This window comes from Gouania willdenowi, chromosome 4, assembly GCF_900634775.1.
Source record: "Gouania willdenowi chromosome 4, fGouWil2.1, whole genome shotgun sequence".
NCBI lineage: Eukaryota > Metazoa > Chordata > Actinopteri > Blenniiformes > Gobiesocidae > Gouania > Gouania willdenowi.
This window is the reverse complement of record NC_041047.1, coordinates 23,324,666-23,342,504: the sequence shown is the minus strand read 5'-3', so window position 1 is coordinate 23,342,504 and position 17,839 is coordinate 23,324,666. Positions and strand designations below refer to the sequence as shown.

Genomic DNA, 17,839 nt, shown 5'->3' with positions numbered 1-17,839 from the left:
AGCAGCAATAATTACCTTTTAAACAGAAAAGTCACCAATTCCATCCTCTTTTACATACACTGTAAAAAACAGGTGCTCCAGGCACTATCTTGCTATGAGCATTGCTGTGTTTTGGCCACGGTGGAAGGGGGCGGGGGCTGTGAGCAACAGCTGTCAGACAGTCCATCAAACACAATCCTGGCTCTGATTGGTTCTTTTTGCTCGGTCGCAGTGCATTCTGGCAGTCTGGGAAGGCAGCAGGAGTTTCGTGTAATGCTGTCCTTATATAGTGACAGTTTTAGCAAATATGACAAAAAGTCACTTTTATAAGAGTTACGAACTGCACCTTTAAGATGATAGTTTATTGTTTTGTCCTAGAACTGTGTCGCATTGGGTCACAAATACATCAGATCATGCCATAAAGGCGATACAAGGTGGTATACGGCTGATAAAAGTGAAACTGATTGTGAGCGATCGTGCTGCGTTTTGGATTATCTACTATATACTGAATGTAAAAATATTAACTGTGATAATAACCTGCCTTTTAACCATGTTTGTTTTACCTGTGAGGTAGTTTGAGAGGTAGGAGCTTTAATTCTTATGTAGGGTATAAGAAGCAAGGATTGTCAGGAGGAGGAGTTTCCCGCTTATGAGTCATAAGGGGGCACAAATCCAACTTGCTCCTTTGGAGCTAATTTTTTTTTTTAACAAAATGTGGAATAGCAAGGGAGGGAGGAAACAGAACTTTTTCAACTTTGGCCCTCTAAATGAGACTAAAGGAATGCATATCACAGTAGCAAAATCATTGTAACGTTAAATTTTCATAATACTGCCCCTTTAAAGTGGTAGATTAGATGATGACACATCCATCTCTTCCTAAGGTTGTGTCCTTCTCTGTCTTTGCAGCTCAGGTCTGCAGGAGCTGCTGTTCTCCAGGAACTGTTCCCTCGAGTATCCTCCATCGGCACTCTGGATATCTCTGACAACGGTATAATGTGGCATTAAAAGCTCACATCTTGCTGTGACCTTGAAAAGGATTTTCCCATGATAAGCTGTGTGTGTTTGTGCTCACAGGTCTTGATGGAGACTTGCTTACTGTATTGCCAGCCCTCTCCAGACATTCCTCCCTTAAACACCTTAGTCTGGGCAAGAACTTCAACATCAAAAACAGGTGCTGTGGCCTGTTTTAATGCATACATGTGACTGTGCTTAAGCTTCCGCTCCCCAGGCTGGAGGTATACTCGAGCAGCAGGAAGTGACTGTTTGTGTTTGTGCCTGCAGGGTTCTGGATGAAGTCTTGCAGAAGCTGGTTCAGCTCATTCAGGAGGAGGAATGTGTGAGTGATTTGGTTTAACGGGAAGGAATTTGCTGCTTTGCTGCTGGGATGTGCATTTTAATTATTTGCTTTGAACAAAAAAATAGAATGAATTAAAGTGAATACTGCAGAAGTAATAAGTAGGACACTCTTTTGCAGCTAGTGGAGATGACTTTAGGTAGCCTGCATTGCCCCTGATCTCTTCCTGCAGTTTGCATGTTGCACCTGGACTTGTTTTTGTTTATTAGTTACACATTTTTTGAACAAATCTTTGAAATGTCAGAAACCAAAGTATTTAGAAAAAAAAGGACAAAGTGTGAGGCAGCTAATCTACACTTAACCAATCTGACTTTCACTCATTCACGATTCATTATATTCATGTTGGGCTTTGTAGTTTGGAGCCACAACTGCTTACATTATAACATAGAGTCGTACTTGCATACCAGATTCTTGGAGATATTCTTTATGAATGATGTTTGACAGTAGTTGTGCCACTTTATCATAAATTATTACTTATTCTAAACATAGTGTCTATATCACTCTGCTCACTTGCTGTAAATTATTCATCCCTGCAGCTTGTTATGTCATGTTGCCTGGGTGTCATATCATCATCCTGCTGCTTTCTGGTTCTCCTCAAGTCTTTTAATCATTTTCACATTTCCCATGTTCTATTTCCAAAAAAAACACACACACAAGTGCCCTCATTCATCAACCTTGCATGAAAACGGGTGCATTATCTGAGTGCACATTTGATCAGGCGACAGCACCAATGTGTAATTTATAAAACATTTGTATTTGACCAATCCCAGCGTACAAATGTTTGGGTGTTGATAAATGCGGTAGCTGAATTTGATCGTTGATAACACGTTACATGTTGTGGTATAGTTTTGTAGCATTCCTGAGTTTGCAGCGTTTTGCTGTTTGCTGCTCATTTGTCCCTGTTGGTCACCGTATAAAGACGCTCATAGGTGACGTCTGCCCTCCCTGTGTGCAGCTTCACAGCAAAGATTATGGATAGACACACAGAATTTGGGAATTATAATGTTTATATTAGCCTATTTAGGCAATAAATAACACAATAAAAGGAATCAATGAAACCCTTATGCCTTCAGCCAATTTCACCTATACATCATATTACTCATTAAATACTGAAGCGCATTTGCAAAAGTTTACGGTATACTTTACATTTTAAAAGCATAAATGATAAACAGCAGCGTTCCAAAAAAGTGGTATCATTCATTATATGGGCTTTTTGGGAATTAATTATTATTATTTTTTTGATTAGTTTGAACAATCTGTTCATATCTGTTCTGAATGTGTGTCTGCTTATGCTTATGAGGTTTGTTTAATACTTTTTTTTCAGTCTCAGTCAGATTTGGCTATTCTGCACCACAAAACCACACACTCAGATTTGCGTACACAAGGTCAGACCTGACGTGAGATGTGACCCTCACGTCAGAATTGATAAATACCAAAGTTTGCGTGAATATTGTCGAGCGCATGTCGTACGCTCAGATCTGAATGTACGAATGGTTGATAAATGAGGGCCAAGATCTTTGGGAACTTTAGGAAAGGCCTATTTCCTAAATAAGTATATGTGAGACCATCTGTATGGTCAACTAAACAACTGAACAATACTTTTATGCTCTTACCCGGTTTTATGACATTTCTCTGCTCTTGTAGGCCCTGCAGTCGCTCTCGCTGAGTGACTCACGCCTTCGCTCTCGGGGCACGGTGCTCGTCAACGCTCTGGGCAGCAACACCTGCCTCCGAAAGGTGGACCTCAGTGGGAACAACATGGATGACATTGGTGCAAAGATGCTCAGCAAAGCTCTGCAGATCAACACCACACTCAGGTGAGAGGCAGGGTGTGAAGTGCGTGTGTTTGTGTGTGTGTGCATCACGTGACCGTTTGTTGTGATATGTGTGATAAATGGCGTTACCCTGCAGGAGCGTGACATGGGATCGCAACAATACCTCGGCAGCAGGATTCCTGGATGTGGCCCGAGCCCTTGAACAGTAAGATAGATGATTCTTTTCCACATCTGGTAATGAACACATTTTAACGGCATCTTTATAGACGATTTCCTTTGTTTGTTATATTCTAAAGCTCAGGTGCTAACATTTTCATTACAGTTTTACCAAACTAATTTTAAAAAATAACGATTGTTAATATAACGTACATGTACTGCTTTGACTCTGACATATTACTGTTATTTTTATGTCACAGATGTTAGTTCTACCTCAGGTGTGTACTATACTTTTTCAGTAAAATGGTCCCACAACTTTGAGAATTTAGGTTGGTTCTTCTTTTGTTCTGCAATTCTTCTTCACCATGTAAATGGTGAAGTGACACTGTGACCAGCAGTATTTTATCATGAATTTACAACACTAAACGGCGCGTCAACACAAATTTTTGTAGTCAACATGATCAATTATGTTACTAATGATTTATGCATTATTATATATGTTACACACAATGGCCACGTTTACGTGGGAGCTTTAATTCCTCTTTAATCTGACCTTGTAAACACTTTATTCCTGATGCTAATTTAATTCCGAATTAAACTTAATTCCGAATTAGGTGGCAGTTTTATTCCGTTTTTAATTCCGAATTAAATAATTCCTCTTTCTTGTAAACAATTAACAACACTTAATTCCGCCTTAAGTTAATTCCAGTTGTTCTGCGTATGTGCGACTTGCGGCGATGACGCACTGTGTGATGACATAATCCAACATGGCGGCCCGTAATATCACCAAGATTATTGTTGTAACAGTTGTTAGAGCTACTATCTTTACCAGGAAGCAACTGTTTATTCCTGGTTATTGTTTTCCGGAGTTCTACTGGGCTTTAATTGCTGGTGATTAGTTCCTATCTCCTTTCCGCTCTGTGGAGCAAAGTGTGTGATTGTCGAGCTGTTGCTTCAACTACAATCAAAATAAAGTTGAAAACAGTTCTCATGTGTGGTGTTCTGTGTTACAGCTGACAATAAAATGTTTGTTGTGTGTTTTCCCTGGTAGACATGATCAGCGTGACACGTCATGTTCGCCCCCTGTCGGAATAATTAATTGTGAACCGTGTCCAATGTGGTTGGCGCGAATCTTGAGACGGTCTTTATAATTAATTCTATTTTTCTTTTGCCCCCCGGAAGAATCTCAAACTCCGCCTATGGGCATATGTTAATTATCTGGGTGTCCTAGCTGGCCCTGGTGTGCCTGCAAACACCAGTAAAAGTTTGTTGGTGTTCTACTCAAAGTGGAAATGTGTCCCAGACTAACCCAGAGACCATTAGCCTTCTTTGTTTCTTCCTTAAGTGCTGCTCTCTCTTCTCCATTATCTCATTTCTGTCTCTACTCTTCTCTCCCTCTCTGATCTGTCCTCACAGTAATTTCACCCTGCAGTTCATGCCTTTACCTCTCAGTGACATCAGCCAGGCGTACCGCAGCGCCCCTGAGAGGACAGAGCAGGCACTAACCAAGGTGGGCATCAGAGCCATCACATTGAAAAAAAGAAGTGAAAAAGGCACACACCGCTCAGATGCAAGAGAAAGAAACCTTTGATGAAAAGTTGCAAAAACTGGATGAATATTAGAATTCATTAAGAAGCTAGACAAACTGCATTTCCTAAAGAAGATACAATTGAGGATGCATAATAACCCTTCTGAGTCTGTATAACTCCTGGGAGTCAGTATATCCCTCAGTATAACCCCTCGGAATCAGTATAACCATAACAACAGGGGGCAATATGGGCCCCCAAATCTGTATTAAAGATTAATGAATAAATATATCACTGTTCCAATAGTTTTGAATGGGAACATCCATCCATCCATCCATTTTCAGACCCGCTTGAACATTTATAATTACATTTTGCCAATTAAACAATAACCATATTAAACCTACAAAAATTATAGTCTGTGAAATTGGACTAAATTTGGGGTTATCGGACAAAGATCTCTTCCATAATATTAAAGTACATGGAAAACAATAGTGAGCATGATTTATCACTAAAAATGTTGTTTCTGTAGACAGTAGTGAAGTCAACTCTCTCTGTGTGAAGTCAGACATGTGGCTAGTTCACAGAACTGCTGCAAAAAAACATAATGATAAGAAAAATATTAAATGTAATCAAAAAGTACCAAACTGAGTCACTTTTTAGAGCTCTAATGAAACAGTTTTGTGATAAGCCGACAGCTAATGATCTCATTTATATAATCTTAGTGTGTCACATACGGACATTTTTCAACTGTTGCTGAAGGGCAAAGTGAATATTTGACTGTAAACTATTTGCCTTGGGCTTTGTTAAATCTTTTATTATTACAGCCATAACATGCCATTAAACAGACTCAGAGATGTGAAACTGAAAACGTTACAGAAGCCTTCTCCCCATGCTTTGCACTTCCTTCCTCCCTTCCTTCCTGCATTTTAAACCATCACTGGATCATTGGTCTTTCCATTGTTGTTGTACTCACTCTGTAATGACGGCAGCCCTCTCTCTGCCTCTCTTCAGATCCAGCGTGCGTTGGTGAGAAACAACCAGACTCAGCGTTTCTCCCAGAGGCAGGCTTTACGTCTGCACCAGGGCTTGGTGACCAGCACTGCTGAGCAGGTAGTCCTTCCTACTCTCCATTTGTCACCTCAGTGCAGGGTTGGGGGTCAATTATAATTGTAATTGTGTAATTGATAATAAATAAATAAAATTATGGTGAATTTGTAATTGAAAAAAACTGGTGCTTTTGTAATCTTAACTCATTTGTAATTGACTTCAGAAAATTGACTTTGTAATGGTAATTGGCATGGAAATCCAAAAAAAACAGAAAGTATAATTTGAGAACCATAGAGAACCATGTTACAGTTGTATGGCTTACACAAATGTTAGTTAACAATCATTAAAATATGTTTCATATCAAGTTTACCTGTCACTTTTCTTGAGGATCATTTTACCATTAAAAAATGTAATTGAGGGGTATACTGACACAAAAAAGGCTTCGACGCTCACACCAAAAATATGAATACCAATAGTTTCATTGTTTAAGAAGCCTAACGAGGTAACCAAGAGATGAAAAACAAATTACGATAGACAATTACTGTAATCTACAGCTGATTTAAGACATGAGATGCTAACAGAAGGCTAACACAAGAGGAAGGTTGGGCTTATTTATTTCGGGCTCCTTAAAGTAAAACTATGTAACTTTTTCCCCTTAATAAACCCTTCTCATAGTACCTGTGAGGGTAATATAAGTGTTTATGGGGTGATTGGGGGGACTTTCATCCCCCCCTGCTGTCTCTGGCCAAAAAAACGCACTTGCAACTTTCCCTGCCTCCGACCCGGTGGCAAGACGTACTGCTTTACGGCAGCCCAATACAAACTAATGCTAGATTATGACCGTGGCTGCACACGGTTGTCTACAAATTCACTTTTCTCAAACTTATATCATGGCTGAGCCAACAGAAAAAAGGCAGAGAAGACCTTTGTCCGAGGAACGGAGCAACTCCATGCAGTGACAGCTCAGCAGCAACACACATGCGGCAATCACACACTGTTGTCGCGGCAACAGGCACGCACACACACTCACAACCCAGCTCCATCAGGCAGCACACACACAAATATCCATCTATCTATCTATCTATCTATCTATCTATCTATCTATCTATCTATCTATCCATTCATCTTCAGAGCCGCTTTGTTAGCACACAAACAAACACATCACACACATTTCCACACTCTGTACCGTATTACTCCCACATCATTCATTTATTTTACTTGTCTCTCTTCCTCTTACTGTTCACATGGTCACATTAGACTATATGTGTGAAAGCACCCTTAGTGTCACTGTTGTATTAGGACCGTCTTGGGAGAGCAAAGGTGTGCATGTAGCTGTGGGGTGGGGCAGGCGGCGGGGGGTGCAGAGTGTTTACGACAGTGACATAACCAAAAAGGACCTTTAAGGGGAGCGCTAAGCGCAAGCTACTTAGTTCTGATTTGATTGTGATTCATTGTAATTGAAACTTTAGTAATTGAGAACATAATTGTAACTTTATATTATTGACTCTATTTACATTATTTGTAATTGGAAAAATTGCAATTGGATCAATTGAACATGGATAACTGAAGATGGAATTGTCATTTAAAAATGTAATTGAGCCCATCTCTGCTTCAGTGTGTGTTTAATGAATGTCTGTGCCTCTAACACGCCCTCGCTTGTCTTGTCTGAAGGTGATGGAGCGACTCAGTGTGCGTGTGCAGCAGCAGGTGTGTTTGTTACGCGGCGTAGGGGAGATGGAGGAGATACAAGCTGCTAAACAAGTGCTGAAAGAAGCCAGGAACTCGCGCGCTGTGAGTGATGTGAGACGTTTTCAGGCTGTCCCGTGCTGAGTTTCAGCCCCTGTCACTCTGCTGTTTGTAGCTCTACCCTTCGCTGTGTGAAGTGGCTCACGTGCTGTCTGTGGACGGGCCAGTGCGACAGAAACTGGACTCTCTGGCTGGTGAACTTTCCAAAGCTGCAGACAAGGAGCTGCAGGTGGGAGCAGAAACATTATTTAATCCTCCGAGCGGGATTGAGGACAAAGTTTCTAAAGCAGGGGTGTCAAACTCATTTTAGTTCAGGGGCCAAACTCGGAGCAGGTTATCTTAAGTGGGCCACAGATTTTAGGTGGGAAAATGTAGTAATGTAATCATTATTGTGCTCTATTTTGCACTTCCACGCATAAATAAATGATAAAATATGTATGGCACTGATAATGTCAAAGCAATAAGTGAAATATAGCAGTACCTGCAGGATTTTGTGACCTATTTTTATGTAAATTGAGGCAATTTTGTGGAATGGTTTGAAGAAAATCATAGGATTTTTGAAAAATTGAGAGCTCTTTTAATAATTTGAGATTAAAAATGGCCGCCATCATATGATAAAAGCATGGGGAAAATGTGAGCCCTGCTAATAATGTGGAGTTTGATTGAATTTGTGTATTCATTTGGACATATCTACAACTGAATTAGTTGGTAATTTTACACAATGATTCATTGTTTCTCTGATTGTTTTGCTTGCTGCCGCAGACCGAATTGGATGCTCTAGTCTAAAGCATGTGTGTCAAACTCAAGGCCCGGGGGCCAAATCCGGCCCTTTGGATCATCCAATTTGGCCTGCAAGAGAAAGCATAAATGACAGAAAAAACATAAATCATTGTGTAAATGAAACTCAACAATATTTGCAGGGGCTCACAGTTTTCCTGGTTCATATATTGCATGATGGCAGTCATTTTTAGTGTAACATTCTGTAACATAGTGTAAAATTCTTCCAATAACCTTACATAACATTTCCCTTAAATAAATAGAGATTGGAAACAAAATCAAGAAAATGTAAAGTGAGGACCCTGTTGGGACTGATATTTATCACTTATTGCTTAGATATTGTCAGTTTCTTTCATATTTTATATTTTATGTATACATAGAAGTGCAAACTAGGCACAATAATGTTGAAATTACTCATTTTCCCACATAATGTATTAATGCCTGGTGTTTTTTTTTACAGGTGATCGTGGACTCGATGGTGTCTCTCTGTCGTGAGCTCTGCCCTTTGTCTTCTTCTGCGGCTGACAGATTGAGTCCTTCGCTCTCATCCGTCTCCGAGCGCGTATCCATCCCTCGCGCTGCTATCCGTGCTGCGCTGATGGAGAGAGCGGCGCAGGACATTCACAAAGCCTTAGAGTAAGTCTTGAAATTTGACGAGCGGGATATCGATTTGCGCTCTCCTCCTAACGCTCTGTCATTTCTTCCAACTCAATCTGTTTCAGAGAAGTCAAGCTGTCTGTGGTTTCATATCTCACCAACTCCATTGTGGACCAAATACTTCAGGAGCTCTACGCCACCCATAAGGCGCTGGTAAAGAAAAAAAAAATAAAAATGTGTGTGAAAGAGTGACAGATTAAGGCAGAGCAGAAATGGTTTCTCTGTCTCAGACCCGTCAGGTGTCGCATGTCAAATGCTGGGAGAATCCGAGCGAGGACGGAACAGCCTGGAGGTTCAACAGACAGAGAGACTCCTTGGATATCACGGATGAAGAGCTCAGCACCAGCATAGTGAGTGTGATTAATAAACTACTGTAGTTTAAATGTTGTGCTGGTTTTTCCCACTTACAGTCATTCATCAAACATTTCAGATCTGAACAGCTTTTAATACTAAATATCTATCTTCTGAATATACAGTAGATCAGAGATGGGCATCTTCTATCACAGCGGGGGCCACAAAAATGCATTTAGAAGAATGACCAATCTGAGCAAGCTTGAAAAAACACATTTTGTGTGTTTTAAAATTCCTTTTGTAGAGTTTCTCATCAATACGGTGAATTTTTGTTGTCTTTTTGTGTGTTTATCCAGTCATTATGTGTCATTTTGTGTGTCTTTGAAGTGACTTTGTATATGTTGTTGTTTTTGTCGTCAATTTGTGTGTTTAAAGGCGGAGTAGGTAATTTTCGAAAACTGTCATGGTTTTGAAAGTACCCCCGCTTTCACGCCCCTCACTCACATGCATGAGCACCGGTGCTCCAGAAGCTTCCAGACCTTTCTTTCTTTTCTCGCCCATGTTAGCAGGGCAAGCCGCTCCAGTAAACGTGGAATGGGTAATTTCAACCAAAAACTTAAGTGTATCTGGAGGAAATTACATACTCTACCTTTAAGTCAGGGGTGTCAAACTCATTTTAGTTCAGGAGTCAAATATGGAGTAGTTTGATCTCAAGTGGGCCGCAGATTTTTTGCTTCAATTATAGTTAAATTCACTTAAAAAATTCTTGATTTCGTCAACAATTTTAGTGTAATTTAGAGGAATGTGTGCCTTTGTTTTTGATAAATTGCAGGATTTGTGGAAAAATTGAGAGTTCTTTCTACAATTTGTGGACAAAGGAAACATGCAAGCTCCTAAGAATAAAGTGGAGTTTCATTAAATTGCTGAATTCGTTCATCTACAACTGGATTATTTGGTCATTTACACAATAATTCATGTTTTCTATGATATTTTTACTTTCTCCTGCGGGCCGAATTGGATGCTCTAAAGGGCTGGATTTGGCCCCCGGGCCTTGAGTTCAAAATGTGTGCTTTAAGTGGTTGTTTTGTCTGTCTTTGTTGTCATGTTTTGTGTTTTATGAATAACTTTTACAATAGTTTTTTTTTTTTTTTTTTTTAATCTTTTTGTTGTTACTTTTTGGACATTTGATATTTTGAGCATGTTGCTATCGTTTTCTGTGTTTCTGGAGTTTTGTGTATTATGTTGTTCTTCGTATAACTTCCAACTTCATGAATTACAATTTTGTTTTGGGAGCCGCACAAATTTTGACCGAGGGCCGCGTGTGGCCCCCCGGGCTGCCAGTTGCCGAAGCCTGCAGTAGATGAACTCAACAGTCTGTTTTTTTTATCATGTATTTTTAATTTCTAATTTATTTATTTTATTCAATTTGAACACATTTTCCCTCACTACAGTTTGTATGTAACATTATCCCACAAACTACAACTGTGATCTTTGGAGTTTGCATGATACAATCCTGTAACCATGACTACCTATGTGATCAATCCAATAGATCTAACAACAGTATTGAATTAAAAAATACAACACAGTTTTGACTAATTTACAGAATTAAAGAGATATTTAAACAGTCTTTTAAGTGTTTTTTTAGATCCATGGCCGAACATAAAATATGTCGGAATGACAATTCAAAATAAATTTGGCTTTTAGAAATGTTTTGGAGTGACTGACAAAGCATTACATCTAGAAGAAGAAGAAAAAATCAGAATACTAAGTAATATCCTGGATCGTTGACTTAATAAAGTGTGGCTTTCCTCATGAATAAAATCCACCAAAATGCCCTGACGCTGTGACATCTGCTACCAGGAAAATAGCATTAATTCAATCCAAATGTTAGATGAAGTCCTGGAGGCCAAGCCAAGATCCAAACTCAACCATTCCTGTAACACCTGTTTACATCATGTGTCAAACACAAGGCCCGGGGGCCATATCTGGCCTTTTACAGCATCCAATTTGGCCCATAGGAGAAAATGAAAATGATGGAGAAAACATGAATCATATCTTGTAGATATCTCAGTCCTTCCAAATGCACAAAAAGAATGAAACTCCACAACATTCGAATAATTTAGTCAGCTAAATCTGTTACAGATATAGTCGACTAAAATACGGGATGGCATTAAGGTTTGTAAATACACAGCGGTTCTGATTGGATTTTGACCCATGTGACCAAATTATTGTTTCGTTGTTTTTATTAGTTGGTTTTTATTCTGTCATAGTCTAGTTATTGTCACTTTAAAAAATGTCGTCAACTAAAACTATGACGAAAATGTTGAGTCTAAAAAATGACTGCTGTGCAGTGCTCACAGTTCTCCTGTGCTTATATCACATGTTGGAAGAACTTCCAAAATCCTGCAATTTTCCTCAAATTGTTCCACAAACATAGGAATTCAATTTTTTTTTTGAAATTGTCATCAAATCAAGAAAATGTAAGTGAAGATCCTGGAGGGACTGATGTTTTTCACCTATTGCTTGGATATTGGCGGTGCCTAACATGCTTTACATATCATTTATGTGTGGAAGTGAAACAAGGGCACAAAATTGCTAAAATCATTCATTTTACCGCCAAAAATCGGCAGCTAACTTCAGATCAAACTGTTTGTATTTGGCCCCTAAACTAAAATGAGTTTGACACCCCTGATATAAAAACTTTTTTGTGGAACTTACATTACTGCAAAGTTTTTATAGCAGATCATTTGCTCAAAGTGGTGCAAAACTGCTGCTGACTCGCCATGTTTTTACAGTATTTCCTGTGTAGGCGATGTTGGTAATAGTGCTTCACCTCAGTCTAAAGTCTATTTGATCACACAGGCCGCCGAAGCAGCATTGTGCCATGTACACGTTCCTGTTTTTGGACACAGACTACATATATTTCTTTGATTTTAATATCATTTTTGAACAGAAAAATATGCAAGTATTTGTTGTCTCATTTAAAGATCAGGCTACCATTATAATAACGCTTCATTCCCTCACTAAACATCTTTCTGTTGAGGCTGTTAAAATTAATGTTGCACATTTATTCTCTTTATTTCCAGGATGAAATATAAAGTAAATAAGCCCAGGCTGGTTGATTGGTGTGTCAAAAGAGAGCATAACGATTTAATTATTTCCTGATAAATAAATCAAATAATAAGGCCAGATGTGATCATTATCCAACAATACAGATGTTATTTGTATTGTTATTATCATTTCAGACCAATGAGCTGTCACACAGTCACAGTTCACTGCATCACAGCTGTCTCTACGCTTGGCGCTTGAATCAGTCACTTCACTCCTCATAAAAGCCTGTTTTTTGCTGCTGGCCAAACCCAGCTGTTACACTCTGTTCATTATGGTAGCAGTGTTCATTTTGTTGACTAAACATTTTTCTTGTAGTTTTTGTCGACTATATTTTTTTATATATATATTTTATTTATATTTTTAATGACAACTATGCCAAAATATATATATCATCAACAAATAAAAAGAAAACTATAATTCTATCACATGGGACGAGATCCAATCATAACTGAAGTGGTCATGTGATCATATGCATTGATCACATCAAATCTGTCTATGTATTAAAAAAACATTAAAACCATCCCATATTAGGTTGATAAATGGTAATTAAATTTATTTATTTATTGATTTATTTTAATTGCATTAACCACTGTTCCTAGAGCAGCTTTACTCAAAGCGTGTGAGGTGATATAATAACTTATCACATTTTTGAAATGTCAACAATTCTTGAACTTTCTGCAATCATTTTTGGTTTTTTTTAAATAATAAATGGAGTACAGTAGTACAAAATAAAATACTGATTAGAGTGGTTTTGGGTTTTTTTTAGATATTATATGCATTAGATCACATGTGTGAAACTCGTGGCCTGGGGGCCAAATCCGGCCCTTTGGAGTGTCCAATTCAGCCCACGGGAGAAAGTATTATTTACAGTGTATATGAAACTCAACACTTCTGGTGCTCATATTGCAGGATTGCAGTCATTTTTAATGTTATACTGTTTAAAAAAACTTACATAATCCCTCAATTTTTCTCAAATTATTCCATAATATTTCCCTTAATTACATAGAAATGTATCATAAAATCTAGAAAATTTAACATGAAAAGACTAATATCTGTCCCTTATTGCTAGAATATTGTTGGTTTCTTGCAAACTATAGGGCACAATAGTGTTGAAATGACTAATTTTCCCACTTGAGATCAAACTGCTCTGTCTTTGGCCCCTGAACTAAAATGAGTTTGACGCCCCAGCATTAGATGGTGCATGATTAATAAAGTTAAGAGTTAACAGGTACCTGGTCCTCAAATTATGCCATTTACTTGTCTAAATGTGGAACTGAAAGGATTAAATTCCACTCCATAATTCCCTTCCTTACCTCATCAGGGACACTAATATCACTGTCCTTTTTCTAACTTGTGTTCTTGTTTCGTACATCTCCAAATATTAGGACACAATAGCCATTAAGAAGCGTAGCTCCAGAACGAGAAGGATACGACCTGTTTCCACCAGGCTGAGTGAGTACTGCTGTACACCTGAAGATTCCTCCACACATGGCTTCATTGGTTCTCACCTCATTTTTGAATCACCGGCGTTGAAAAGAGATTCATACATCAAGTCCGCTTTTCTACCACTTCATGTTCTCCTGCCCTTTTCTGTTCTCAGGCCTGTGCGATGACTCCAGCTCTTCTCCGCCCCCCTCCTTGCCATCGTATTCATCCCCAATATCGCGCTCAGCGTCCTGGGAGGGTCTGTCGGAGCTGCCAACACAAGGTCTGCCTCTCCATCACGTGACACGAGTTCGGCCAAGGCCCCCCCGGAGACACAGAGGAGGGCATGTTCCTGCTGAGACGGTAAGAGTCAGACGACTAATCACTTGGACTGAGATCTGCATTTATTATCACTCTTTTATGTTCAAATTCTGCTGATTTCAATGTTTCAAAAGTGATTTTCCTAAAGCAGATGGCCAGAATAGGAACAATGTTTTTTTTTTTGTTATATGCCACATTTACAAATGAAGCCAACTAATCAAAGCTTTGGGAATCAGTTTATATAAAGGTTTTTGTTTTTGTCTGAGCAGCATGGCACTGAGAATGGAGGAATAAGCCCTTTGGATGATGGACTGCCCGATTTCTTCACAAAAAGGGTTCTTCCAGATAGGTACGAGCATCCTGCATGCTTTGTCAGTTAGATCCTTTCTTTTACACAATGTCCTCCTGGCTGCAGATCACATTTTCTCTGCCATAATTACTTTTTCTGAAGCACATTATAGGTTCTCATAATTTAAGCTATCACAGTGAGGGCAGCAATCTATCAGCGCGATTATTTGTTTCAATTCAAACTACCATTTTGTGAAAATATTACTGCCTTGCCAACTCTAATGGTGTCATTCTACACCAAACGCCATAAGGGGTTTGTTTAGCTGTTCATCTGTGTGCTTTCCTCATCGTTAAACAGATTGCAAATGAGAAGAATCTGTAATTGACTTTTTTTTCCCAATGAAATGGCAACCAAAATCTTCCTAGACTGTATTTAGGTTGCAACATTTGCTGAGCATTACTCAATGATGTCACTGTTCTTTGCTTTAGATCTGTTTTTAAAATGATCTGAGGGCTTTTAGAATGAACGGGTGAAAAACAGATTTAGCAACAGTGAAATCCAAATACTTCGGAATCAAATCAAACATCGCAAATGGTCAAATTTTAGAGCGTCAGTGCTGGATAGTAAAAACTGAGCATTATTTGTAAAAACATATGTGATATAGGTGTGAATTAGCATGGGGACACACAGTTGCAGATTAGAAGAAAATTGTTTGATATGAAGATGGAAAAAAAACCTAAATTTTGGAGGAAAAAAATTGGATCAAATGTTTAGGTGAAAAAAGTGGTTTGACAATATCCGTGGCAACCTAAAACAGCTCAAATTTAAAGAGATCAATCATTCATATTCCTTTAAAATATATATTTATATAAGTTAGACCAGCGATTCTCAACTGGTGGGTCGGGGACCAAAAGTGCGTCAAGGACCTGTACTGGGTGGGTCGCAGACAGCTGGTCAAAAATAAATAACTACTTAATGTCTCTAATGTTGGACTTGTCTTTTATTCTGAAAGAATCTTATCTTTTATTTTGACAGGAATGCTGTGAAATGTATATTGCACAGGAAAATCTATAGATTTATATATTTTTAAAAAGATTGTGGTTTCAACCGTTTGGTTGGTTGAATTCTAAAAAAGAAAAGAAGTTGGTCGCACTTTAATGACGATGGCAAAATGTGGGTCCCAGGGTGAGAGCAGTTGAGAACCCCTGAGTCACTGTTGAAGACTTTGCTTTTCAGGAAAGCTTTGAGTTAACTGGATTTTATTTTTTTATTATCTTTTTTTATGATGTTGGTCCTATGATGTAAATGCACCCATGTTTTATTATTCTATTATGATGTTGCACCTGCTGCATTAATTTATCCACAGCTCTGTACAGCACTTTGTGATTTTATCTGCAAAAAGCACTTTACTAATAACATAATTAGTTAAACTATATTAAGTTTTTTTTAATGTTTATGAATTTTTTTATATGGATTGACTAACATTTAATACGCTATGATGTTCTCTTTTTCCTGAGAGAATTTGTGAAATAAGAAAACATTGGTAAATCCAAAAAATGAAAGTGTACTAAATACATCTGAGATACTAAATTATTTTTATTCCCGTTACAAATACAAATTCAATTGTTCGATGAATTCTTTGGCAGACTTGTTTTCGTCATAATGGCAGCTATGGCAACTGAATTCTTCCATCCATAGCTATGGATGGATGGATAGATGGATGAAATGATGGATGTGGTAAATCCACACTGAGGTGACTCATGTATTAACTGTTCTGGACTCTTCGTCATGTGACCTCTCTGGCTTCTTTCAGTCAGCTCTCGTCTCTGCACAAAGCTCACTCACTCCGGAGGAAGAAGAGGAGAAACATGCTCGCCATCTTCGGATTTCGTAAAAACCGCAACCAGTCGCCTGAGTTTGACTCTGAGGTTTATGGGGATGGAAGCCACAGTGTTGCCACAGCACCCACAGGGTTGGTGCACTTAAAAAAAAAACAAGCACACTTTGATTGTTTTTAACAATAATGGGACAAAATATCAAAAAGCTCCATTGTCTCATTTATTCTCAGCTGCAGTGAAGTCCACAAATACTCAAACAAACATGACTCTGAATCTGCCTCATTTCATTGTTGATACAAGGGGTGGACAATGGCTGCCAAAGCACAGAGCGGCTAATACCAGAGTGTTTACACAGACGCACATGACAGCTGGTAGCTCAGCGCTAGATCCAACTGTTAGCCCAGTACTTAGAAAGAAGCATACTGCATGTCAAATAGAAATCAGGATCACAAGATGTGTCATTTTTGCTGGATTTCATATTCTTTAAATGTGTTACGATAGTGTCTGCAACTTCCCTTAAATGTGTTTTAGGACAGCCATGGAGAATGTATACACCTTCCTTCAGCCTCCAAGATCTGCTGCCAGGGCTGGATCTCCAAATGATGGGAACGGGGCAGATGGAAGACCAAATGAGCACCAAGGGAAAACTCCTCTTATCCAGAGTTCACCAATAGGGCCGAATGCTCCTCATTCAGGAACGGGAGGAAGCAAACATCCCTTTTATTCTCCCAGAGAGGTACAGTCAGGGAGATCAATGCACATTGGCGATTTTACATTACTGTTAACACTTTTTGTTGTTTTCTGGCAGAGATCAGAGGTGGATGCTGTGTTTGAACCGGCCGAGGACACGGACAAATACTGGGTAGACGACAAACAGAGGACGACAGAGGTTCTTCACACAGAAAAGCTGTGGCTGATGGAGCAGGGTGAAAGAACTTTCGAAGAACCCAGGACAACAGACAGACAAGTGGACAAGTACAGGACTGAGAGCAGACAGTGGACCGTGGACAGACACACACAGCGGCAGATTGACAGAAAAATGGAACGACAGTGTATGGGCGGCAGACAGATTGACAGGTCGTGGTCTGAGAACAGGTCAGCAGATTTACCCACAGACAGTCAGTGGACTGAGAGTCGACACCCAGGGAAAAAAACAGACAGATCAGTCCAAGCTCTTTATCTCGCTCAGAGGCCTCTGCCTCCGTATCCATCAGAAAGAACGCCTTCACCTAAACAGGACACGGATCCTTTGAAAAGCATAGAGGTACCACCCATGGAGAGGTACACAGAACAAAACTCAGGTGCAGCTTTTAGCGATGGGTGGAAAAGCAGTGGCTGTCCCGTTACCCGTGTGTCTTCTTGTGGATTAAAGCCTGATTCACTTCTACTCAGCAGTAAAACCTGCCTTTCCAAGCTGAGGCCTAAACATCACCTCGAGAGTTTAGACGCTCCATCAGGTTCGTCCACAGGTTCTTTATCAAAAAGTGACGTTGGTCTGAAAGCAGATTTTACGAGGGATGCACCGAAACAAAAATGTTTGGCCAAAA

The 17,839-nt window shown here is 39.2% G+C and overlaps 1 protein-coding gene across 4 annotated transcripts in view; it reads left to right on the top strand.

Moving 5' to 3' along the window:
* The window catches only part of LOC114461767 (capping protein, Arp2/3 and myosin-I linker protein 3-like), a 42,500-nt gene that overhangs the window by 20,555 nt on the left and 4,106 nt on the right, over positions 1-17,839 (top strand). For 3 of the 4 annotated variants that reach the window (XM_028444114.1, XM_028444113.1, XM_028444112.1), the window contains exons 18-35: positions 886-967; positions 1,054-1,150; positions 1,261-1,315; positions 2,978-3,150; positions 3,245-3,313; positions 4,681-4,774; positions 5,802-5,900; positions 7,509-7,628; positions 7,699-7,812; positions 8,821-8,996; positions 9,083-9,170; positions 9,248-9,367; positions 13,805-13,871; positions 14,020-14,207; positions 14,435-14,514; positions 16,268-16,426; positions 16,824-17,028; positions 17,101-17,749. In XM_028444114.1, coding sequence (XP_028299915.1) covers positions 886-967; positions 1,054-1,150; positions 1,261-1,315; positions 2,978-3,150; positions 3,245-3,313; positions 4,681-4,774; positions 5,802-5,900; positions 7,509-7,628; positions 7,699-7,812; positions 8,821-8,996; positions 9,083-9,170; positions 9,248-9,367; positions 13,805-13,871; positions 14,020-14,207; positions 14,435-14,514; positions 16,268-16,426; positions 16,824-17,028; positions 17,101-17,749 — 2,635 coding nt within the window. The remainder of the gene's footprint in view (positions 1-885; positions 968-1,053; positions 1,151-1,260; positions 1,316-2,977; positions 3,151-3,244; positions 3,314-4,680; positions 4,775-5,801; positions 5,901-7,508; positions 7,629-7,698; positions 7,813-8,820; positions 8,997-9,082; positions 9,171-9,247; positions 9,368-13,804; positions 13,872-14,019; positions 14,208-14,434; positions 14,515-16,267; positions 16,427-16,823; positions 17,029-17,100; positions 17,750-17,839) is intronic. The other variant, XM_028444115.1, reaches the window with a different exon arrangement.